This window comes from Protomyctophum bolini, assembly GCF_963924005.1.
Source record: "Protomyctophum bolini genome assembly, chromosome: 19".
Taxonomy (NCBI): domain Eukaryota; kingdom Metazoa; phylum Chordata; class Actinopteri; order Myctophiformes; family Myctophidae; genus Protomyctophum; species Protomyctophum bolini.
This window is the reverse complement of record NC_137880.1, coordinates 7,978,435-8,004,817: the sequence shown is the minus strand read 5'-3', so window position 1 is coordinate 8,004,817 and position 26,383 is coordinate 7,978,435. Positions and strand designations below refer to the sequence as shown.

The 26,383-nt window shown below is 43.2% G+C and overlaps 3 protein-coding genes across 4 annotated transcripts in view; 2 read left to right on the top strand and 1 right to left on the bottom strand.

Annotated features, from left to right (window-relative positions):
* Nucleotides 1-641: 641 nt before the first annotated feature.
* Nucleotides 642-11,983, top strand: LOC308334540 (ankyrin repeat and SOCS box protein 2-like; the record flags this gene model as incomplete). The annotated part of the gene is made up of 8 exons (XM_080791338.1): nt 642-916; nt 1,691-1,860; nt 5,564-5,719; nt 6,342-6,587; nt 7,425-7,596; nt 7,886-8,444; nt 9,862-10,021; nt 10,880-11,983. The coding sequence occupies 8 exons, from the start codon at nt 642-644 to the stop codon at nt 11,035-11,037; spliced, it is 1,896 nt and encodes a 631-aa protein (XP_080647464.1). The 3' UTR covers nt 11,038-11,983.
* A 2,011-nt stretch (nt 11,984-13,994) lies between these two features.
* LOC308334327 (ankyrin repeat and SOCS box protein 2-like) overlaps nt 13,995-26,383 on the top strand; it is a 29,607-nt gene continuing 17,218 nt past the window's right edge. The window contains exons 1-3 of the mRNA XM_080791030.1: nt 13,995-14,134; nt 15,873-16,226; nt 17,997-18,148. Coding sequence (XP_080647156.1) covers nt 15,880-16,226; nt 17,997-18,148 — 499 coding nt within the window. The 5' untranslated portion in view covers nt 13,995-14,134; nt 15,873-15,879. The remainder of the gene's footprint in view (nt 14,135-15,872; nt 16,227-17,996; nt 18,149-26,383) is intronic.
* LOC308334329 (uncharacterized protein) lies at nt 20,144-23,743 on the bottom strand. Of its 2 annotated transcripts, none has more exons than XM_080791032.1 (2): nt 23,376-23,743; nt 20,144-22,718 (listed from the first exon to the last, which is right to left on the bottom strand). In XM_080791032.1, exons 1-2 carry the CDS (start codon nt 23,596-23,598, stop codon nt 21,130-21,132), a joined length of 1,812 nt encoding a protein of 603 aa, XP_080647158.1. In that variant the 5' UTR covers nt 23,599-23,743; the 3' UTR covers nt 20,144-21,129. The 2 variants fall into 2 exon arrangements, with proteins under 2 accessions (XP_080647158.1, XP_080647159.1); XM_080791033.1 differs by having other exon boundaries at nt 20,144-22,715.

Below are 26,383 nucleotides of genomic sequence, written 5' to 3'. Positions count from 1 at the left end.
ACCCATTCAACTCAGAGCCGACTTCAACCATGTTAGACCTGTGGAAAACCGGCGTCCCTCGTGCTTCTGGTGACTGATAATGTTTTTTTAATAATTTTTATCCCGTGATTTTGCAACCCATGTTTTCACCCACTGTCAATTATCTAATGTAATCCTGGGCGCTACACTTCCTCTGCCAACCTGGGGGGTGGGGGGGGGGGGTGGGGGGGGGGCGCAGCGGACTGACCTCATGCTTCCTTCTATGCATGAGGAGTCCAAGCCCCAAAATATAATTTTTGGGGTCCTTGACATGAAATATTGAGCACCACTGATACAGAAACATAGGTATTTCAGAAAACTGTCAAGCATTTAGAAGACTTCATTTTTTTTAATTTGTCAGGAAAAAAATGTCAGGAAGTAAAAAAACATTGAGCAAACAAAATTTCCACCACTGTACATAGACTCAAGACTAATATACACAGGAGGGCTGATTACACATGAGAAACACATGGGGAAGACATGTTGAACATAGAACCAAAACAACTAGAACAAGAACATAGACATGTTTCGATGTCAGGAAGTAAAAAAACATTGAGCAAAAACTAAATTTCCACCACTGTACATAATTATGTTTTCTTTGGTCCAGCTGTGTCGGCAGCGTCATGGACCCAGACGACTACAGCCTGTACAGCCACCTGTCTGATGACGAGCTGCTGCAGCTGGCCATAGAGCGCAGCCTCGTCGACAAGCGCCGGGCCCCGCCCCCTGGGCGGTCGACGTCGACCAATCAAACGCTCCGCGGCGGCAGCACAGAGAGGAGGAATCCTCCGAGCCCCGGCGGACCTGCTGGCACACACGACGACGACGATGGTGGCGGTGGCGGCCACCACTCCCTCACCTCGACCTCGCCGCACTTTGTCTTCAAGAAACTCAAAAAGTAGGTTATACCCAGTCGATTGGTCCATCGGTCGATTGATCGATTAATCAATCAATCAATCAATCAATCAGTAAATGTATTTTACAGGAGTTCACCCCCCATATTTTTGAGTGGTGCAACCACTCCTACAACCAGCAATGTCCGTGTGCCTATACCTATGTGTTGTTCACCTATAGTGCACCTGTGACAATGAGCACGAGAATGAGTAGCAGTAGGGGCGCTGTTGTGCCAGAAACAGAGAGAGTGCTGCAGTTGCCTGCTAATGAGAGAGAGAGAGAGAGAGAGAGAGGAGGGGGGGGGGGGGAGAGAGAGAGGGGAGTTGCACCACTCGGTTCAACACGGGTGTGATTTTTTTCTATAAATTACACACAGATTTTTCCATTTTCTTTAAAGCAAGGGGTGTGTAACTGATATATAAAATAAGTTATTTTGTGGGCGAACTTACTGTCTTACTTACTGGATTGTCGACGTAAACAAGGAAGGGTCAATTTGCACATCTCTCCGTCCGCGGTAACGGAATTAACTTTGTCTTCTCCCCCCCCGTGAAGGTCTTAATTCCGAGACACATTGTAATCATTTGGACGTCATGACCTTTCATTGTGTGTGACCCAATTCGTTTTGACCTGACTTTATAGCAATCGACACCGGGGAAAGCAAGCGGCGTCATTGTCATCGTATGACCAAATGTGGCAAAGACGATGTTACTTGTATACCACTGAAAGTGCGTGTGCGTTTGTGCGTGTGCGTGCGTGCGCATGTGCGTGCGTGCGTCAGAGAGCTCACCCACCTGCAGGGCATCCTGAGGAGTGGCGACGCCGAGGCGTTGGCGTGCCTGGTGACGAGGAACTGCAGCTCTCTGACGGAGCCCAACGACGAGGGCTGGATCTCTCTGCACGAAGCGGCCTTCTACGGAGCTCTGCCCTGTATGAACATACTCACTACAGGTATGGATACTATGGGGCTCTGCCCTGTATGAACATACTCACTACAGGTATGGATACTATGGGGCTCTGCCCTGTATGAACATACTCACTACAGGTATGGATACTATGGGGCTCTGCCCTGTATGAACATACTCACTACAGGTATGGATACTATGGGGCTCTGCCCTGTGTGAACATGCTCACTACAGGTATGGATACTATGGGGCTCTGCCCTGTCTGAACATGCTCACTACAGGTATGGATGGATACTATGGGGCTCTGCCCTGTATGAACATACTCACTACAGGTATGGATGGATACTATGGGGCTCTGCCCTGTATGAACATACTCACTACAGGTATGGATACTATGGGGCTCTGCCCTGTCTGAACATGCTCACTACAGGTATGGATACTATGGGGCTCTGCCCTGTCTGAACATACTCACTACAGGTATGGATACTATGGGGCTCTGCCCTGTCTGAACATGCTCACTACAGGTATGGATACTATGGGCCTCTGCCCTGTATGAACATACTCACTACAGGTATGGATACTATGGGGCTCTGCCCTGTCTGAACATACTCACTACAGGTATGGATACTACTAGAATTTCGCCGGCCTCCGGCCGGCGAATCCTAGTTACATTGCAGCGCAATATGGGAAGAAGGAAATAGCGGGAGTTGACAGAATTATTATAATAACAGAAAGTGTTTTTTATTTCTCATAAATACACAAACATGGTGAAACAACTACAGTCACAGAGAGCAGTGCCAAGGTAGCTGCTGCCTGCTAACGATGCAAACAACAGCCTTGCCTGTCGTGTGTGTGTGTGTGTGTGTGTGTGTGTGGGGGGGGGGGGGATAGCACTAATTTTCAACATTTTACTGTGTCATAAATATTTACATCTGTAGCCTATATTGTGATTACATTTGACCGTACATTTGACTCTTGTGTTATATTCTTGTGAAATATTCAGTAAAGTATTGTGGTGAAATATTCACCCCAAGTTGATAAGATATGCAGAGAATATAATACCAAGAAGCCCCAGTTTGAAATGCATTAGGCCACAGACCCCCATTTGATACCATTTGCTCTCTGGGAAAATCAGGGTCCATTTGGTTCCATTTGTATGCTCTTGGAGTATGATGACTGTGCTAACAGTATTATCATCAAATATGTCTCAGTTTGAAGATTCAAAAAAACATATTTCATATGTGTGAGCTTGTAAAGTAGAACGTTCAACCAGAGACAGTGTTGCCAAGTCTGATCATTATAAGCTACTTTGGACTTGTTTATCTATTGGTAGTCCTTGACATGGAAATGTTTGAGTTCCACTGCTCTGAAACAACATTAGACAACAAAGTGTGACAGTCAACACTATAATTGATTATTTTAAGACTAATTTCCGGACCATTTCTGATTTACCTACTTTGAACTGGCCTATTAACATTTTTATAGACCTGGTTGCTTGTTTCACTCTCACATCCACGATATGTGGCAACCCTGGTCCCTGGTTTGTTTTGGTTTGGTTTGCGTGTGGATGTTGTTTTGTGTTGCTTTAGCATCTTTAGCACAGTATCTATCACAGGGTGCAGCAGCTGCTGCTGTCATGAAAACGCAAGTTTCTGTCCCAGAAGCTCACGTTAGGTCTGCGCACACTGTACGTTGCTATGGCAAGCTGTCATCAAATGCTGCTAACGTTGTGGTCAGCACTGTTAGCATGTGTGCTATCAGGCAAAAGCTGAGATAGATATAAAACTACTGGCCAAAATGTCATACAAAACACAACCCCTCAAATCGGAATGTGATTGTGACCTACAGACCATCATGATTTGCTTGCTGGACCTATAAATAATTTATTTGCATTAAATTGCCACTCGCCTTAGCCTGCATGCCTATTCCTGTGTGTCTCTGTGTGTGTGTGTGTGTGTGTGTGTGTGTGTATGTGTGTGTGTGTGCGCGTGTGCGCAAGACAGACGTGCGTGTGTGTGCAGGCTGAGAGCTGCTGACTGTGATTGACGTGTGAGCTAGATAAATCAGTGAGAGTTGGAAAAAGCGCACGCAGAGCCAACTCGCAGGCAGTGCCTCAGGCCAGATGCCTGAGAATCGGCACAGGATTCTCTGGGTCACCAGTGTTGGTGTGACACACACGGCTTCCACATTTAGCTTCATACTGGGTGAAAGTGGCGTTCCAAAAATTATTTTTCCCCTCGGAATTCTTATTCACAATGAGATGGAGTTGAGGTGTTTGTGTTTGCTTGCTGGAGCTATAATTAATGTATTTGCATTAAATGTCCACTCGCGCATCGAAGTAAAAAGCAAGATGGCCGATTGTGAGACTGAAAAGTAGCTGTGGGGGCGGGCCTGGAGGGCCTATGAGAACACGGAGCAGTGTTGCCAGGTTTGCGAATTGTAAGCGAGTTGTAGTGTGTGCAAGTAGCCTGGTTAAAAGGGCTTGTTTCTGCCGCTGTTGGGGCAACAGAACATGTCGACCAGTTTCTGTCAACCAAAAGCCACGTGACCAACTCCACAATTGTTAAATTAGATGGGGCTCTGCCCTGTCTGAACATACTCACTACAGGTATGGATACTATGGGGCTCTGCCCTGTATGAACATGGTCACTACAGGTATGGATACTATGGGGCTCTGCCCTGTCTGAACATGCTCACTACAGGTATGGATACTATGGGGCTCTGCCCTGTATGAACATGCTCACTACAGGTATGGATACTATGGGGCTCTGCCCTGTATGAACATGCTCACTACAGGTATGGATACTATGGGGCTCTGCCCTGTATGAACATGCTCACTACAGGTATGGATACTATGGGGCTCTGCCCTGTCTGAACATACTCACTACAGGTATAGATACTATGATACTATGGGGCTCTGCCCTGTATGAACAAACTCACTACAGGTATAGATACTATGTGCAGATACTGAAAAAGCAGATCTGCTATGTGCGATGTGGATTTCTAAACAAATTTGTTCAACGCCAAAATACTGTGTTCATGTTCAGGAGACTGAAAATGCAATTCTCCTGAATGATTGATGTCTTTATCCAAGGACAACAACATATTCTTTTGTTTTATATAGGGTATGGTTGTCCGTGGCTCAAATACTGAATAAATAATGGACCTTGATATGAACAGGGTTAAAAAAAATAAAACCCCACTGGTCTATATCATTCATTCATTCATAATTCTCTTTTTAGGGTGAGGGTGAGGGTTAGGGTTAGTTGTTAGTTGTTTTATTTTTTTTATTTTGATAGGGGCAGGTATAAATAAGATTTATCTTCTTCCTGCTCCTTTTCTTTTCAGTTTTGGAATATGTAAAAAAAGAAAAATATGTAAAATGAATATGTAAAAACCAAACTGAAATGAAATAAATAAATATGAAATGAAATGAAATGAAATAATTAAGTTGTATCTACGAGGAAAAAAGCAATGACCTCGATCCTCTCATCCACTCTGCACGGAGTTCAAACCACTTCCCTCGTGGTAGACGGTATACAAAGTTCCAAAAGCTAACCGTATAACATCTTTAAAAATTCCTAATGCCATTAAGGCACTATAAATGATACCATGTCTCGCTATAGATGTTGTTTTTGTAATGTATATGCCACTGTTGTCCTGCATTTTTGACCATGAAATGGATGATGGATGAATTCATTCATTCATTCATTCATCCATCCACGTTGTTTCCTCCCCGCACCCTGCAGCTTACCCCAGCCTGGTCAACAAACGCACCATCCGGGGCCAGACCCCGCTGGCCTTGGCCACGGCCTATGAGCGCGTGGCGTGTGTGGAGTTACTGCTGGAGCGAGGAGCCGACCCCAACATCACCAACACGGACCGGGAGACGCCCCTGTTCACAGGTATAGGCCTACAGGCATTAAAGGCAAGGCAAGCCATTAAGGCACATCTTTTTATACAGCCAGGCCTATATATCATATGGCAAATTTCAACAAGAAGGCAATTCCGCACGTGCTTTACACGAAACATCAAGCAAACTACTTGAGTATTTCCGATTACTTTTGCTTCTACTTCACTATACATGTCAGATGCAAATGTTGTACTTTTATACTTCACTACTGTACGTTTATTTGAAAACTTTAGTTACTTGTTACTTTGATAGCCTACTTAATAACAAAACATTCACTTTCACACTTCAACCCTATATGCATTTGAAAAATTTGAAGACACAAAAATATTTATATATTTATATTTGTATTATTGCAAGAACCATGACTTTCATTATAGAATTGTGACTTTTCAGGCATCGTTCTGCCTAACGATACAGTCACAGTAGTTTCTGAACTGCCCACAGCCCTCCTATATGAGACACGGATCGAGTATACAGAATAGTTATTTTTATCATGAACACTAGTGACGTTCAACTACATGAAGATAGATTGAAGAAGAAGTGGTCCTTTTTTTAGTAAAACAATTGAGCATACTTTTTTCCCATGACGACTCTCTTTCTTTGTGTCTCTGCAGCGTGTGAGAATCCTAACATCCACGCGGTGGAGCTGCTGCTGCGCGCGGGCGCGTGCGTGAACGCGGCGTGCGTCCAGGGCAACACTCCGCTGCACGAGGCGGCGCGGCAGGACGCCATGGACATCTGCGGCCGGCTGCTGGCCGCCGGCGCCCGCGTGCACGCCGCCAACGACTACGGGATACGGCCGCTGTTCACCGCCGCGCAGCACGGCTACGCCAGGGTCGTCCGCTTCCTCGCGGAAAAAGGTTTGTTGTGCAAAAATAATTATATATATTTTTTGTATTTTATTTTATTTTATTTTATTTTATTTTATTTTATTTTATTTTATTTTATTTTATTTTATTTTATTTTATTTTATTTTATTTTATTTTATTTTATTTTATTTTATTTTATTTTATTTTATTTTATTTTATTTTATTTTATTTTATTTTATTTTATTTTATTTTATTTTATTTTATTTTATTTTATTTTATTTTATTTTATTTTATTTTATTTTATTTTAGCAATAATAATTATAATTATTGAAAATGAAAATGACCGGACAATTGCTTCTCTCTCTGTCCCAATTCTTGAACAAAACATTGTTGTGATTTGTTATTGTTGTTGAGGATGTACTTTTATTTGTATATACTTCATCAAAATAAAATCAAAAACCGCAAACAAAAAAGGGTATCTCTATGGGTATCTAAATGGGCTTAATTTCCAGTGTGAAGAGGTGAATGCTATAGAGGGTGAAGTGGGGGTCTGAAGCTGCTGGGAAATACTATATATGCTGTTCATAGTCTAAAAAAACGGAAGTGCTGGAATTTTGGCGGAAGCGGGGGAAAAAACAACTTCCAGGGCCCAGGGAAAGTTCACATGCCATGGAAGCCCCGTCTTTCTAGAGATTAAAATAATGTAAGTCTACCGTTTGGGAGCTGCCAGGAGGAAGCAGAGTTTGGGAATGCGTGGAGGAGGAGCGTCCCAAACTCTCCAAGATGAGCATGCTGATGTGTGCTCACATTATGGAAATCTCTGTATATATCTGTCAGTCCATGTCCCTGTTGTCACGGTTCAATGTGTTCTATAAATTGTGTGTCCAGGTGCTGATATTAACGGCGCTGCAGCTGACGGCGCAACGCCGCTCTATGAAGCGTGCAAGAATGGTCACGTGTCCACCGTGGAGGCGCTCCTGTCTCTCAAAGCAGACGTCAACAGATCCACCAAGTCTGGTCTCCTGCCCATCCACGTGGCTGTGCAGAAAGCTCACACGCGGTCAGAACACTTCTCTTTTCTGGTTATACTTTCCTATACACACAATGGTCCTCAAAGCGCGATCCAGGGACACCCTTGGGGGTTCTTGACGTGGTTTCCATGCACTTCATGTCTTCCCTATGAAATGACGTTGAGGAGCTCGCACAAAAAACACAATTTCACCCGCCTTCTTGATGTGACAATAACGTTTAAATAAACTGAGTTTGATTCAGATCTTTTGTGTACAGGAGATAAATCACACTTTCTGTTTCCCTGTGGTTTTCGTGCCTATGCTTTTCTTTCCCCTCAGCGTCGTGTCCCTGCTGATTCCCGTCACCAGCCGGAGCATGATCGCCGGCAGTGGCATCAGCCCGCTGCACATCGCCGCGGACCTCAACTGCGACGACATAATGGAAGTTCTCCTGGAGGCGGGATTCGACGCCAACTGCCAGCTGTCTAAAGAGCGGTGCGTCTACGAGGACAAGCGCAGCACGGCGCTCTACTTCTCCGTCTACAACAGCAACCTGGAGGCCGCCGAGGTCCTGCTGGAGGCCGGAGCCGACCCCAACCTGGACCCGTTCAACCCCCTGCTGGTCGCCGTCAGGAGAGGTTCCATGGAGATGGCGTCCCTCCTCCTGAAGCACGGAGCCGACGTGAACGCCTCCATCTCCGCCCAGCCCTCTGCGTTTCCCTCTGCGGTGCTCCTCAGCATGGACCACCTCCCCATGCTCAAACTGCTGCTGGACCACGGCTGCGACGCTCGCTCCTGTTTCGCGTGCGTCCACGACAGCGAGACCCCGCGTCCCACACAGACGCCGAGTGAAGAGCAGAGGACCACGAGTCATGCTGCTCCGCAGAGACGTCTGCAGGTGAGACCATGCAGCGGTGTGTTTTCTATTCAAGCTCAATTATGTGAAAAAGAAAACGGAAAACACATCGTTTTGATTGTCATCTAGGATTTATAGCAGACGTTCTTATCCAGAGATACGTATAAGTAATCCCCCTGTGGCATTTAGGCTCTGTTCACACAGAGATGTTTTTAGGTGTATCCACAAAGGTTTTTTAATCGTATTGCCGTTTCGTCCACGGGTGACAGAATATGCTTGTGTGATATTCTGTGTCATGGTTGCACAGATAAATCTCTATAGTATCACAGAGCAGAGTCACAGCCAAACTGTTACTGAACGCACTGAACATTGCAATAAATTATTATCCCTGACAAAAGTTGTGATAATGCCAGCCGTTGGTCGGAGGAGATGTAAACAGGTCCACAAGTACATTTTAGGCTTTTTATTCACCTTGAAAAGTGCAGTGCAAGTCGGCGACAAAGTACAAAAACTAACTAATACTGGCCAAAACAATGTTCCAATAAAACAACACTTGAAAACTGCATGTACACTCAAGAGACAAGCAGGAACTGTTACAGGCTTGTCCCTGCGCTTGCAGTTCTCCCCTGAACTCAAGTGAGACTGAACTGCCTCCACCTGCAGCAAACCTGCTCTTAAACAGGTGGGGCAAACCACCCTCTAATCAGTAAGTGATAATTAACTCACCTGACGGCTAACTAAAGCCTACGAGTAATCTTCCACACTACTATACATTAGAGGAATATTAAATATATGAACATGAACACTAAATGTCACCCAATTCATTTAGAGAACCTAACATAAATAAGACCAAACATAATACAAACATGAACAAACACCCCTCCTCCTTTACAGCACTTGGCACCCTCCAATCTAGAGAGGAGTGCCAGGCCAGCACTGCAGAGGGGAGACAGGTGACAAACATAATTCAACTTCAGTGTCAATAAATACAAGTATAAACATATTTAAAACTCTTTCAATCATTGTGTCAATTACTAAAAATGTCACTGTACAATTTATGAACCGTCACTTCCAATCCAGCTGGTTTGTCAATGATCAAGTTGACTTAGCTGTGTGGTCTGTGTGCAACGTCCTTGATATTGTCTAGCGCACGGGCTTCCCCGTGACAAAAGTGTTCTCACCGTGTCCACTATACTCCCCCCTGTCAGGTGAAAAGAAGTGGCTTGGACTCCTCATGCATAGACGGAAGCATGAGGTCAGTCCATTGCTCTCCCCAGGTTGGCAGAGAGAGTGTGTAGTGCCCAGGATTACATTAGACAATTGACATTGGGTGAATAAAATGGGTTACAAATTGTGAGTAAGTCACGCCACTCAAACAAATACTAAATCGTTCAGTGCAGGGAGCGCGCCTTCAGGCTTATATACACTGCGTTTTCCACCCTGTCTGTCCCGTGTGTAGTTCTGTGACGCGGTGTCCAAGCCGTCCATCAGCTCTTGGGGTCTCGTGGGACCTCTCATTTCTCTGCTGTTGAACTACGTCAGCCACGTCAGGCTGTGTTCCAGACTGATGGAACACCTGGTCTCGTCTCCACTCTGGACCGAAATCAAGATCAAAGCAGGTATGCGTTTATCATCTGCGGTCTCCAATGAGAGAGACAGTTTAGGAGAGACATACAATAGGATAGATCAGAGAGAGACATACTGTTGCACAAGGTATGCCAGGCAACGCCTGTCATCAGGCTGGTCGTGGGCCTGCATGTGCTTCAAAGCCTACCACCAGTGGAAGTGTCCTGTTGTTCACCTGGAGGTAGTTGACACACACGCTGATAGTGCTGCTGTGCCTTAATATCACACGAGTAGCCTAAGTCAGTTGTCATGAAAACAACAACAATTCACCCACTGTTTTACACCTGTTAACCTGTGATGCGACAATAACAATGATTCTGACACAGCTGAAAGGGAGAGACAGACAGGAGGACAGCTGAGAGAGAGAGAGACAGTGTAGGAGAGACAGACAGGACAGCTGATAGAGAGAGACAGTGTAGGAGAGACAGACAGGACAGCTGATAGAGAAAGACAGTGTAGGAGAGACAGACAGGACAGCTGAGAGAGAGAGACAGTGTAGGAGAGACAGACAGGACAGCTGATAGAGAGAGACAGTGTAGGAGAGACAGACAGGACAGCTGAGAGAGAGAGACAGTGTAGGAGAGACAGACAGGACAGCTGAGAGAGAGACAGTGTAGGAGAGACAGATAGTAGAACAGCCGAAGAGACACAGTAGAAGTGATTCTAGATCAGCATTTTTTGCTGATCTTGGCCCTAGTTAAAATTATGTCATATGTGTGTGTGTGTGTGTGTGTGTGTGTGTGTGTGTGTGTGTGTGTGTGTGTGTGTGTGTGTGTGTGTGTGTGTGTGTGTGTGTGTGTGTGTGTGTGTGTGTGTGTGTGTGTGTGTGTGTGTGTGTGTGTGTGTTACAGTGCCTCCTCATCCTCTCATGCAGCTGTGCAGACTGAGGATCAGACATCGGGTTCGTGTCGGCAGGTTAAAGCTCCTCAGGGATTTAGATCTTCCTTCCAGACTCATCAAGTTCCTCTGCTATGAAGATGAAAGTTGTTCACTGGACCTGGACACTTGACGCGTACAAGCTCGCAACTCGTCACAACTCCACACGTTGTGGGCTTGTAGATCGGCTATACTTTTGGCGAAGAGATTTGGTGCAGGGGGTGGAAAAGTGGTCCAAAGTACAGAGCCAACTCAGGTCTGTTTTATTAAAGCGGCGCTAGCTAGCTATATCACGAATAAAATAAAACGCATGACATCATCAATCAATTATCCGGGGAACGCCTGGCAAAAAGGCCCGACTTTCTGCCCTTGACAGTCTATACATCCAAACAGAAAAGCCCTATATCTGATTGCATTAAAGGACAACACACATTGTGTCAAAGTTCATGCACGTCTCACCCAGACGTATAGGAATCTCACACTAATTGTGACCCGACCAGGTACTACGTGTAAATACGTAGATCATTTGTTTGGTTTTATTGATTCAGTGGTGCGAGGCAGCGAGCGAGGAGAGACATATACAGGCAGGGAGAGGGAAATGCTTATCTCAGTGACGCATGCAGGAGGAGCCCATGCATATACTTTAGATTAGAGCGCAGTATATAATAATTGTAAATGCAATATAAAATAGTCCCCAGGTGCGCTGTGACGTCATCAAAATATTAGCTAACCCGATTACTCCCTTTTTTGGATGTCAACAGGCTCTTTAAGTCTTAGAAAGACTAGCTTCTTTATGATGTATACTGTACATATTATGTGTGCCTTATTTCTTCTGCTTATTTGCACATGTGTCGCTGCTGCTAAAGATAGAAAGATACAGGGTTATCTCATGCCTCGGCCCTTACTGTGCTTTTGTATAGTCATATAGGCCATTTAAATTGTGTTTATTTGGCTAGAGTGTATTTCAAACACTTTTGTATAATATGGTTTCTTTGTACAACTGAACTGAAACTACTTAAAATAACATAAGCAAACAAGCAGTGTGACCTGTGCAAGGGAGAGAGGGAGAATATGGCCTCAGCCTGCTTTTATACCCATGGGGATAATTGGGACCAGGTGTGTCAATCCCCAAGACACACCTCAGCAGGCTGTCACTCTCCTCCTACACAGGGACAGAGAACAACAATTAGTATCCAACCAAACCAACCCCACAGGATGGGTCATCACACTTTGTACCAGCCCACTTAATTTATAGGATGATTTAGGACACACTCACCTCAGTCACCTGCAGGTGTGCTTAATTTCCTTCTGTTTCATGCCAATTAAACCCTGAATACCTCAGTGCAGTGGTTTTTCAACCCTTTTCATATCAAGGTCCAGAGCCACAGCAGGCCACCATATATTTGATGACCACCATTGGACCCAACACTATTATTTTGAATATTTTGTTATCGTTGGATCTCGTGTATACGTCCGCAATTGGCATGCTGTATGGATGTGTTACCATTGGAAAGATAGATAACAGGCAAATGTTGATCAAAATAACAATCCTTCTACATTCTCTAATTGTGTAGACCTCTTGTAAATCAAGTAATGCAGATGTTTAACAATAATTTAACTCTTGAGAGTGTAAACTGAAACCCAAATGGACCCTTACCACTGGTGGTCCCCGGACCACTGGTTGAAAACCACTGCCTTAGTGGTCCAAACTAAAGGTTGGTGAATAAATGTACATCGCATCGTGGCTACGAGTTGTACAGCCTCTTCTTTTATCTTCAGTCTTTTTGCAGAACCTTGTCAAGGCTATAGCTGTATTGGAGCACTCAGAAAATATAAGGACACAATAATGAGACAGAGACAACAACAGACTAACGTATGAGAGATGTAAAAGTATTCGAATGCTGGAGCCAGACGTACAGTACACATATCGCAATGCGGACACACTCTGGCCCATGTACAACAATTTACTCACAGCGTATATATATACCCACCAAAACACAGTTAATGCCACATGCAATCAGGGCTGGATTCACTGTAACACTGGGCCAAGGCTGCGGTCTAGCTAGCTGTACTGGGCTTTTCAATGATGAAAGAAGTATTTGCAATCCAATTCAAGTGAGATTTGTGTTTAGTTATAGCCTATTGTATATCGTCGCTGTCGGGAGGAAACCACGTACCTAACTCATTTTATGTTTATGTTTTATGTTACTTTCTTAGCTTACGCATGTTTCATGATAAATGCTTTTTATGTGATGTTTTCCCATGCTTTTTTGTTCTTGCTTAATGTAAATCGCTCTGGATTAAGAGCGTCGATCTGCTAAATGCCTAAATTGTAAATTGTAAATTGTTATGTATCAATACTATTGAACACCTTTTACGTCTGTGTGTTGGTTAAATCATATTAAACCAATTAAATGCATTGACCCTCAAACTCTTGGCAATATATAAAGTCACAATATACCAACATTGACTGCAGTTATTGTTAAAATAACAATAATATATATATATAAAACATAAGGTTGTATTCATTTAAATGAAAGCATTATATTTTCATTTCCTGAAAAATGAACATTTTGGAGTCATGCAGGTGATAGTGGCAACAATATATATAGTCAGAAATTGAGCCAAGGCCCATGATGGTGAAACAATACAAGTTTGAGATACCATATGGCCCTCTTCCTGCTTATTGTGGCGATGGACCAGGCCCTGAGACTCACAATGTCATATCATTTGAACTAGCTCTTGAAAAGGGCAAAGACCATCACAAAATGTACCCCCCCCCCGCTCTCTCTCTCTCTCTCTCTCTCTCTCTCTCTCTCTCTCTCTCTCTCTCTCTCTCTCTCGCTCTCTCTCTCAGCTGTCACTATACTGTCTGTCTCTCGTACACTGTTTGTCACTCAGCTGTCTTATACTGTCTGTCTCTCTCTCACTCTCTCAGCTGTCCTATACTGCCTGTGCGTGTGTGTGTGTGTGTGTGTGTGTGTGTGTGTGTGTGTGTGTGTGTGTGTGTGTGTGTGTGTGTGTGTGTGTGTGTGTGTGTGTGTGTGTGTGTGTGTGTGTGTGTGAGAGAAAGAGAGAGAGAGAGAGAGAGAGAGAGAGAGAGAGAGAGAGAGATACAAAGATCATGTATCTGGTCAGTCAGTCTAAGAATAGTCACAAACAGAGACTGTTTGCAAGTCTGACACGTGAAGAGAAGAGGAGAGAGATTAACCACAACCTTTGGTATAAAAGTAAGAACATCTACTGCAAATATTAACATTACTTAACATTACTACTATGGTTACTTAACATTACATTACACTATGGTTACTTTAACATACTTAACAATGCATTACTACTGTGGTTAGTCAGACTTTCGTCAGATCATTGTGAGCTCGTGGATCGGCTATTTTCGAAATATGTCCGAAATGTGGGCTATATATACAGTAGGGCTGAAGTGGTAAATCTATATGGTTTGTAATAATACTACAAATCTACAAAGAAACTAATAACAAAAAGTTTTCAAATAAATGTAGTGGAGTAAAAGTACAATATTTGGATCTGAGATGTATAGTGCAGTATAGAAGTGAGTAGAAGTATTGGAAAATTACATTACTCAAGTAAAGTACAAATATCTCAAAAGTGTATACTTGCATACAAAATGTACGTATAGCTACTTTACACCACTGCAAAGAAGACACAGTTTTTGTTATTATAAAAATCAAGTGAAGTCATTATAATATGATAATGTGGTTAATAATTGTTTCTTTGGGAAATGAACGCGACTTTTGTACTTTGAAGTACAAAGATATTAGCTTGGTTATTACCTCCCAGCGGACCGGCACGGATCTAATGTTTGATTTTAATTACGCATGTGATATGATATCCCCTCCTATGTCCAGCTTGTAGTGTATAGTGCTATACCACAAACGTTGTCCTACTACACGAACATTAAACCCATTGACAATGAACGGACAATTCTGAGTGTTCGTGTAAAAAACACAAACATTGCGTAAAACATAAAGGTGAGGACGCAGATTCTGATTGGCCCGGAATGAGATGATGTATGATGATGTACAACGATAAGATCGCCCCTCACGGGTGTGCCATAATTGATTGATTGAATAGTTTATTAGACATATGAATAATATGCTCTTATCATCGTACATCATCATGAAGTAAAATAGACACTACTCTACTGTATGCCTATTTGCTCTTCTCCATTCATTGTCAATGGGAATTTGTAGTACAAAAAATACAGATTTGCTCAGACACATAATGACGTAATTTCTCCATTAATTGTCAAGGGGAATATAATGTTTGTGTATAGATGAAAATGTACACTAATATAGCTGAATATAAGAGGGGCTATAGTGCCCCTCAAAAACAGCAGCAGAGTACAGTCAAACACTTATTCCAAAAGGGTTTATACACCTTTAGGCCCAATGAATCAAATGTTTTATCGTCATGATAAAACAACAACCTCACAATTTTCTGGAGCAGTCGCTGTTCACCGGGATCCTGGATGGCTGGATTCTATAGACTTAAGTTAAAACTAGAAATGCACTCTGTCGAGCTGCCATCTTGCGCTTTGCACACAACTTACCGTCCCGTCCCCCCGTCCCCCCCCCTTCTGCCACCAGTTTGACACCTCTGGTCTATTCTAGACCACCCAACGTGTGAGGATGTCATGCATATGTATATTCTCTTTCCCATTGTAAATTGCAAGCTTCTTTGACAGATGGTCGAATAGAAAGTATATCAGCATCCCATGGACTTCTTAAGTTATGTCAAATCAATTTAATTTGTCATAAACAGGCTCCAATCAAGTTATTGAGACATCAGAGTCATGTCTATATAAATCGATGGGTTCTAAATGTCCTATATAAGTTTGAAACTCAAATTGGTTACGTCGTCCACATTATGTCATTGGTGCCGTTGCTCGGCCAATCAGGGATTGACTGATGTCTTGTTATTCTCCCTTATCAGCATCACCATGGAGACAGCCGGACCTTCTGGAGCCTCTGGTCCGTCGTTGGACTATTCTGTCTACAACCTGTCTGATGAGGAGCAGCTGATCCAGATAGCCATCGAACGCAGCCTTAGTGAAGACCACAATAGAACTCCATCCACGGACACCGGACCAACTCCATGTCCGCCCAATGCAGAAGTCAGACAGCCCAGCAGCACCCGACACCTTCACAGAACCGGCGCTCAGCCAGGCACCCCACACCTTCACAGAAGCTGCAGCGCTCAGCCAGGCACCCCAGTGACCCCGCACCTTCACAGCACCAGCTTTAACTACAGTTCCCAGAATCCTCCGACTGCAAAGCCGCCAGACGTGTAGGTGCCTGTCGGACGAGTGCATGAACACACCTGGTTCATTTCAGTTTAGACGTTAGGCTATAGATACTGGTGAATCATGCACCATATAACATTTTGTGGAGGAAAGAAATAATTAATTATATGGCCTACTACATTTAATAAATACCCTTTGTATAGCGGTTTACATTTTTCTTTCTTCACAGAATCAAAGGTGTTATATGGTCATGATTCACCAGGATCCTGGATATCTGCATGGATTCTAGGCTTTAAAATAATTGATATATTTCTAAATCTCCAGAAAACCATGCCCACTGCTATGCTCTAGTAGTCTATAGTATAGGTAACCTATAGTTAGTGGAAGTATAATTGAAAACTCAATCCTGTCTGAAGTGAGTGGTGTAACAGCGCCGCCTGTTCATGGTAGCCTAAACACAGGGACATACAGACATAGGGATGGACATAGGGACATTGCTGTTCCTTGGAGTGGTTGCTGCACCTCTCAAAAATGTGCAGAAGAGAGGGCAGACTAAATAGTCAAATGCTGACAAAATCCCTGAGATGTTTGACAGCACGATGAGTGATTTCATGTCGATGTCGCAACACTAATGGAAACATTGTACAGAGCAAGTCAATAACACATCAGTAGCACGTCAATAATAACATCCACGCATCAATAGAGCGTCGCAGTCCCGCCCCCTTTCAGAACGACGAGTGGCCCAGGAAATGATTCTCCGTTCATTTTCTCCATAGGCTTTTCAAGAAGTATTTATATAAAGACGGTTATGGACAAAGCCAACTCGGATCGTGACAAATCATGACAATAATTTAAAAAAATTGGGCCGATCAAATAATTAGTAAGAAGAAAAACAAAACAAATAGTGTTGTATCCTGCCTTTATTTTCTTCTTTCAAATTATTTGATCGGCACAAAATATTGTGTTTGTTGTCATGATTTGTCACGATCCGAGTTGGCTTTGTCCGCGGCGTTGATGAGGCAGTATTGCTTTGTTTTCAAAATATAAGGTTTTCTTAAATAAATACTTTTTGGAAAGCCTATGGAGAAAATCAATGGAGCACCCCCTCCCCCCAGGCACAGCCCCCCCTCGGACAGGAGGGGAAAGATAATAATAACTTTAATCAAAACAGATTTGCTATAGTATAGGCCTAATAAATATGCTGTATCACAGTATCGGTGTGTACTTAGAGGGGAAGATATTTGATAGCTCGTGAGATTTTAGCAGCAGGTGTTATCCACACTAAGGGGTCTCTATAGGCCTTAAATTGGCAACTGCATGGCGACCTGAGGGCCACATGCACCCCCCCCCCCCCCACACACACACACACACACCTTAATATTGATATATTATTTATTTCAGCTGTTCTACAATTCCAAACATGACCTGCTTTAATTACTTCTATAGAATGTTATTGTCTTTTTATGTCCAATGTAGCCTATATTTGCATTTAAGTTCATAAAGTTAACATAAGAAGTAACTAAATGCATTTGAATTTAAATAAACATGTTACTTTGCAGGATTCCAATTCAAAATTCAGCAAAAATAGCAGATCTACAAGCTATTACAACAATCAACAATCTGTGAGCTTGTATATTAGCTATTGTCAGAGCGAGGCGCCACATTGGTCCAGTGCTCAGGGATCGTAATTATAAAACTTTGAAGAAAAAAAAAATGGGAAAAGAGCTCCTGAACTATGGCTCGGCATCGCATAACACAAGCTGTGGATGATGTTTACTTTACATTACAGTATGCGCTTGTGCATTGCTTTCTAGGGAGGAGGATCCTCAGTTTGCGAAGATAAGGGCGATAAGGACGCTGCTCAAACTCCACGTGTTGTCCAGCAAGCCCGACTGGCTGTCCATCCACCAGGCTGCCTTCCATGGCCAGGAAACCTGTCTCAGAGTGTTGCTGACAGGAAACACAGGTAACAGGCCCTTTCTTCTTGTCCTGCTGAGTAACATTTTAATAATAATAATAATAACCAGTAAGACGCCTGAGGGTGCATGCATCGGCCTGGGTGACAGCATAGGCCAGGGGTGTCGAACTCAACTTGGGGCGAGGGCCGCATTGGTCAAAAGGTCACTTGATGGGGGCCACAACCAGTTGCGGACGCACGCTCGATGTCTAGTCAGTCACTGCTATAATATCTATCTATCTATCTCTATCTATGCTCAGACCGAGCCAGTCAGCCAGCAAGCCACACACATAGTGCTCAGACCCAGCCAGCCAGCCACACACATAGTGCTCAGACCCATAGCACTATGACCCATAGTGCTCGCTGGGCGAGCGCTGGCGCTTTGGCATGGGGGGGTAAGATCTTAATTTTCGGGCCTGTTGAGAACTCTATAGTTTTAGCCGACTGCCGGGCGCAGCTGCACAAATAACTTCGGGGCAGGCCCGTCTAGCTTTTGAATGGACAGGTATGAGTCAAAAGGGAGACATCGAAGAGGAAGGATGGACGGGGAAGGATCATTATGGTCTTACCATTTAACAAAGAATACTACATTCAAGCTGTTTATGTTGGGATATGGGCCAACATTTCAATAACGGTGCATCCCTATAGTTTTGGAATAAAGAGGCATTGCTTTTTTTTCAAATTCAGTATTTATAAGCATTTTTTTCAGAATGGATGAAATTATTATATATTTTTTAATACAGAATGAGATCATGTCGACATCGGTTATATTGGCCATATCAGCAATATGGGCGATATTGGATATTGATATCGGCCAAAATGTCCCATTGGTACATCCCTAATTATAATGCATTATATTTGAGCACCTTTCATGATATGAAATGCAGCTGCTAGAAAAAAAAAAAAGTGCTAGGAAAAAAAAGCATAAACCAATACAAAAAATATAGCTGCAAAAAGCGATAACAGTGCGGCCAAGCAGGAAAGCAACAAGAACAATATGCACAATAAGTCATAGAAACATGGGAGACTAAATTTGTGAGAAATCTCACTGAAAAGATCACTGAAAGGACCATGGCAGGGACTGGACACAGACTGAAACAATTCTGGCAGTCAATGTGTTTTAAGACTGATCATGACATGAATATGTAATGCACGATATGGAAAAAAATTCATATCCCTGTATTAATGCCAAATTAATTACATTTTATTACCGTTAAAATGTCATATTCAACATTGAAAACTATTCAAAAAAGTGTGTTCTTGAGTTTGCGAACGCACTGGACGAGGGCTAACAACAACGCGACGTACAGTACTGTAGTACAGTCCCCCTCCCCTCCCACACACACACACACACACACAGGAGCATAAAAGAGGGAGAAACAGAGGGGTGGTTTATTTTCCGAGATGCACAGGCGAAACAGTGGGGTGGCGCTGGCTTTAGAAGTGGACAATACTGGACGATATATCGCAATACCGTTGCCTTTTTGAGATACTGATATTGTGCATGTTCATACCTCGATAATAATAATACAATAACAATATATTGTGCAGCCTTAATTCATATAGGTCTATACAAGCAGGTCAGATATAAATGCAGTGGTATGACGCAGACACAAGGGGTCATTGCTTTCTTGTGTGGCGTGCACACTTCATTGAGCTTTTTCAACTATGCCGAACCCCTAACTATAACCCTAACCTTTACTTCACAAGACCTATACCTAATTATGTCCTTAACCTCACAAAAGAACCAGGGGTTTAGCACCAAATTCTGGGCCCTGGGACAAGCAATCTCCATGGGCCCCACATGGAATATTTTGAGTGTTTTTAAGTAATCCAAGCTTTCAAGAAAGAGAGGGCCACACCTTCTGTCAGAATGCCCTCAGGACAATCCTTTCTGCATGACGCCATTAAAAAAACAGCTATATAAAATATATTGTTGCTGGATTAAACCTTCTAACTCCATTTTAAGGCTTCCCCCCCCCCCATAAATCATTGCTATATTGAACACCCTTTACGTCTGTGTGTTGTTTCCAAAATATTGAATGAATGCATGGAAAGTAGTAGCAAAAACGCTTCAGACAAAACCTCTTAACTCCATTGGGCCCTCAAACTGTCTGCTAAAGCAACTAACTCCACCACATCTCCCCCTCTCATGCAAGTAAATGACAATATATAAAGTCACAACACCAACATTGATGAGGCTGTATTGCTTTGTTTTCAAAATATAAGGTTTTCTTAATTTCATTTTGAAGGTGGTTTGAACATAAACATAAACGTGAGTACCGTACATTAATCAGGTGAGACATCACATGCCATTAATTGGGTGGAAATCTATTGATAACGTAATCAATAGTTAAATTAAAACTATTGTTAAAGTTAATAAATAATTAACATGCGTTTGGGTCTGCACTGAGTAGCGGACCCTCAAATTGTGATTCAGATTAGGCCCCTCCCACTAACTTTGGACGCCAAGAAAACAGAAACTAAATTAAACTGTAATATGCTATACAATACACGTTACTTATAGATCAGCAATTTTCAAATAGCCTAAAGGTACATATAGGGCTGAAGTGGTTAATGTATGTTCTGTGATGTATGTTAATGAAAATATCTAAAGCAACAATTTTATGAATTTTATATAAGTACAATAATTACTAATGGAGTAAAAGTAATACTTTAATACAGTATAATTAGGTATTGAAGTATTAAGTATTAAAGCACATGTGTGCGTGCGTGCGTGTTGTATCGGTAAGTGTGCACCACTACTTTGCCCAAAGACTCTTACAATGTGATGTTGTTTAAAGTGAGACTTTACAGAGAACATTTTTACTCCAAATCTGGTGATGTCTGATACCACTGATTTCGCTGAATCGTTTACCACACTGGTCACAGGCGTAGGGCTTCTCTCATGTATGAGTTCTCTGGTGAGTTTTGAGACTACTTCTCTGGCTGAACATGTTCCCACACTGGTCACAGTGGTATGGCTTATGTCATGTATGAGTTATCTTATGACGTGTGAGATTAGCTTTCTGGTTGAACATTTTCCCACACTGGTCACAGTGGTATGGCTTAAGTCCTGTATGAGTTATCTCGTGAACTTTGAGACTACTGTTCTCGCTGAATCGTTTCCCACACTGGTCACAGCGGTAGGGCTTCTCTCCATTATGAATTCTCTTATGAATTTTGAGATTACTTCTCTTGTTGAACATTTTCCCACACTGGTCACAGTCGTATGGCTTATGTCCTGTATGAGTTATCTGGTGTTTTTTGAGATCACCATTCCTTCCGAACTGTTTCTCACACTGGTCACAGTGGTAGGGCTTCTGTCCTGTATGAATGATCTGGTGTTCTTTGAGATGACTGTTTGTGCTGAACCTAGTCCCACATTGGTCACATGCGTAGGGCTTCTCTCCTGTATGAATTCTCTGGTGTCGGTACAGATGACTGAATATGCGGAACCTGCTCCCACATTGGTCACAGGTGTAGGGCTTCTCTCCTGTATGAATTCTCTGGTGTCGTTTCAGAGTTGTGATTCTGCTGAACCGGTTCCCACATTGGTCACAGGGGTAGGGTTTCTCTCCTGTATGCATTCTCTGGTGTTCTTTGAGATCACCGCTCCTGCTGAACCGTTTCCCACACTGGTCACAGTGGTAGGGCTTCTGTCCTGTATGAATTCTCTGGTGTTGTTTCAGATAACTGTTTGTGCTGAACCTGGCCCCACATTGGTCACAGGCATAGGGCTTCTGTCCTGTATGAGTTATCTGGTGTTGTTTGAGATCAGAGTTCCTGCTGAACCGTTTACCACACTGGTCACAGTGGTAGGGCTTCTGTCCTGTATGAGTTATCTGGTGAAATTTGAGTTGACTGTTTTGGCTAAACCGTTCCCCACACTGGTCACAGGCGTAGGGTTTCTCTCCTGTATGAATTCTCTGGTGCTGTTTGAGATGATTGCCCTGGCGGAAGCTTATCCCACACTGGTCACAGGCGTAGGGCTTCTGTCCTGTATGAATTATCTGGTGTCGTTTCAGATTACTGTTTGTGCTGAACCTAGTCCAACATTGGTCACAGCTGTAGGGTTTCTCTCCTGTATGAATTCTCTGGTGAAGTTTGAGAGTACTGATCCTGTTGAAGCTAGCCCCACACTGCTCACAGGTGTAGGGTTTGTCTCCTGTATGGATTAGCTGGTGCCGTTTGAGATGAGCGCTCTGGCTGAACCTACTCCCACATTGGCCACAGGTGTAGGGTTTCTCTCCTGTATGAATTCTCTGGTGTTGTTTCAGATGACATTTCATGCTGAACCTGGACCCACACTGGTCACATGAGTAGGGTTTTTCTCCTGTATGAATTATCTGGTGCTGTTTCAGATGACCGTTTGTGCTGAACCTAGTCCCACATTGGTCACAGGGGTAGGGTTTCACTCCTGTATGAATTATCTGGTGTTCTTTGAGACCACTGCTCCTGCTGAACCTAGTCCCACACTGGTCACAGGCGTGGGGTTTCTCTCCTGTATGAATTATCTGGTGACGTTTGAGATGTCTATTTCTGCTGTAGATATGTTTGGGTTGATCAGGAAAAACTTCTGGGATGAGGAGAGAGGGAAAAAAATAACATTAATGAATGCAGGCTGTGTTGTATTGTATGACTGCAGCAACTGCTAGGCAGAGATTGGCCGTTGGAACATTCCTGGCCTGTCTGATGACTGCATCTCTCTCTCTCTCTCTCTCTCTCTCTCTCTCTCTCTCTCTCTCTCTCTCTCTCGCATGCAGACATGCACGCACGCACACACGCACACGCACGCACACACACACACACACACACACACACACACACACACACACACACACACACACACACACACACACACACACACAGTACTCAGAGTATCGGAGTAATGCTTCACCCTAGAACTAAACTGTAGATAAGCACTTTGTTTGTGTGTGTGTGTGTGTGTGTGTGTGTGTGTGTGTGTGTGTGTGTGTGTGGAACATTGGGACATCTTTTGGAACATTCTTGGCCTGCTTGATGACCACAGCTCTCTGTTTTCTCTCTCTCTCTGACATGCGACACACACACACACACAACCACACACACACACACACACACACACACACACACACACACACACACACACACACACACACACACACACACACGCAAACGCAAACGCAAATGCACGCATGCACGCACGCACGAAGATGAAAGAAAAGTTCACAGTAACATAAAAACATGCACATACCTATTCTGTGTAACTTTATCACAGGCTGCTTCAGCATGGCTGCCTGGTAGGTCTGTTCCTTCTCCACTCTGTGTAACTTTATCACAGGCTGCTTCAGCATGGCTGCCTGGTAGATCTGTTCCTTCTCTATTCTGTGTAACTTTATCACAGGCTGCTTCAGCATGGCTGCCTGGTAGATCTGATCCTTCTCTGACGCGGCAACTGAAAAGCTGTTGGACGACATCTCTCGTTTGAAAACCCCAAATAGTTCATCTCCTTCGGTCCGCTCTGATGGTCCACATTTGAGGCCCGCTTTTACCGTCTGGGATCCGACTTTAGTAGCAGATATTCCCTCTATTTCCTGTTGTTGACTGGACTCAGTCCTCTGCTCCGCTTCCTGACTAGCCTCTCCCAGATAAACTCTGGAAAGAACAGTGCTAATGCTTACATAACTTGGACCAACCCACTCCCCACACTCTCCACCCACTACTGCAGCAGCGCTCACATTCTTGAGTTAAGGGACAAAACGGGGCAATTAAAACATGTCCTACATAGAATCTTATTTGTGTTGCAAATAAGTAAATTAATACAAAATTAAAGTGCTTACAAAGTTCAATGTAATTCCATTGCATATTCTTGAAAAAAAAGTGTCTAATATTGTTACAATCACTTGAACATACATACAAGATTTTGTCAACAACATAGCAAACAATATACACAGTTCATTCTAAATAATATTTTACACTAAATATATAATATCAAATGTGTGTCCTATACGTCTCTGTCAACTTCGTCAGGGCTTTTTGTTTTAAGTTTATAATTAAACAGGAAATAGCCTACTGTTGACAGCTATTAGCTTGTTTATGTTTGTTGCAAAAGTGGAGCACTCGGTCTGATAAGCATAACATTGTTTGCTATTTTAAACAAACAATGTTGAATGTGGTCACATCCTTTACATGTCAACTCCGTCAGGACCATATTATGATCTTTGTTGATGAAGAATTGCAATATGAAGTTTAGCGTTTTAGTTTAGGGTTAGGGCCGATGAAAAAACTAAATGGCTCCAGTGTACTACAGAGGGTTAAGATGAAAACATTATTACATTTTGTCAACTCCGTCAGGTTTTGAGAGTTGACGTAAATCTGATGGTCTGATGATCACTGTTCAGAGGGCCTGCCTGGGAGGGAAGACCACCCTTCCCGGCAAGTTTTTTTTCAACGTTTGGCGATTGCTCCAGGACGGTGGGTCGTCCAGGGACAGTGGAGGCTGGCTGGCCTATGTGGGTGTCTCCCCGGGCCAATGGCGTCAGAGAGAAAAACACTGCTGCCTGTGGTCTCCGTTGGGGTCACCCTCTGGGCCGGGCCTCTGCGGGGGCCTCTGGGCACGGCCTCCCCCTCCTCCCCCACGGTGGGCCCGCAGCCAGCCTTCATGTGCCTTTGCAATGCAAATTGCAGTGGTATTAGCCCATTCTGACCTGAGATCAGATTCATACGAGGTTTCCACTGGACACACACTGGTCTGATTAACCCATTCTGACCTGAGATCAGATAAAAAAAATGTCAGTCGTTCTTCGAATTTTCAAAAATAGCAGACCTACAAGCTCATAGCTCATAACGTAGCGCGCCACCGAGTGGCGCGCTACGTTATCTCAAACCCTCACACTAAACCTAACCTCCCACGGGGCAGCACACCTAAGCCTAACCTTAACCCATGTCTAACCAATGACTAGTCTAAACTAAGTATGCACCCCGGGAGTCCCAGTAGGAAAGCTCCCGGATCCTTCTTTATTTTCACCTTAAAAATGTCGCTTAACTCACGTGCCACTTGACCCCAGAACCTGGATATCCACTTACATTCCCAAAAGTATGATATAGGTACCCAGATCTGTTTGACATTAACTCTAAACACATTATAAGTAGGCATAAAACCCAACTCAGTAAAGTGTAGCATATGCTTAGTGGAATAAAGTATATTTGCTATATTGGACTAGTACTGCATAGTAGGATTGTGGATCGAGGAAAATGAAGACCAAGTGAAGTGACATAGCCTATAGTGCAGATATAGCACCATATTGTTTGCAGAATAAAAGACAGAGAAAACAAATACAATGTGGCAACAGTTGCTTTATGTCAACAACACCTTACAGTGTAAACAAATCATATGGTCTACCGAGATCCAGGCAGTATGTGTATAGGTGTAGAAATTACACTATATCCACAGAGATGAAGTTCACTCTGATTTGCTTATACCGCCAGCTGTCAGCTAAAGAAGAAGTCTGTGACCAGCTAAAGTCTCACAGTCTGTGATTTTAACCATGAAGTGATCCATGGCGGCATAAATGTAAGTGTGAGTGATAAAAAGCAAAGAAAAAGGTAACAGACCACTACAATCTAAATCTGTCACGGTTCGAGACCAGAGAGGGTATAGGACCCAAATGCAGGACGACAGTCAGGAAACTTTCAAGGTGTTTATTAACACCAAAAAACAAGGAACATAAGAAGCACTGGGAAAATAACAAACACTAGGAAACAAGGACACTGGGCGAAAACTACAAATAGAGGAGCGACAAGAAAACTGTGACTATAACTAATAATCCGACAAGGAACTGCACAAACAGGGGAGTATATATAGACACAGGGAGTAACAGGACACAGGTGAAACTAACTGACAATCAACACAGGGATAGGCTAAGACTAAACGGACACAATTGCAAGACAGGAAAGCACAAAACCATACTACAAAATAAAGGTATACACAGTGCAAATCAACTCTATAACTGGAAATAAGAAACATGGAACACAAAACTACAAAATCACAGGAAAACAGAAAAGTAAAACACTATTAAATAACTAAAAACCAAGAAACACATATAAGTACAAAACATGTCACGGAACGTGACAAAATCAATTAAGCCCACAAGAATCACCAGCCACTCAGCAACCAAGACAGATTTACCGTTTTCAAATAAAGTAGAAAGAATCACTAAAACATATGATTTCTTAGGACTCTCGGACCACGATATTATATAT

What these genes read in the sequence shown, in the direction of transcription:
- LOC308334329 (XM_080791032.1), bottom strand. Translation starts at nt 23,598, where the DNA reads ATGTCGTCCAACAGCTTTTCAGTTGCCGCGTCAGAGAAGGATCAGATC. An exon ending in GATAAAGTTACACAGAATAG is followed by an intron (nt 22,719 to 23,375) that starts GTATGTGCATGT and finishes TCCTCATCCCAG; the next exon opens with AAGTTTTTCCTGATCAACCC.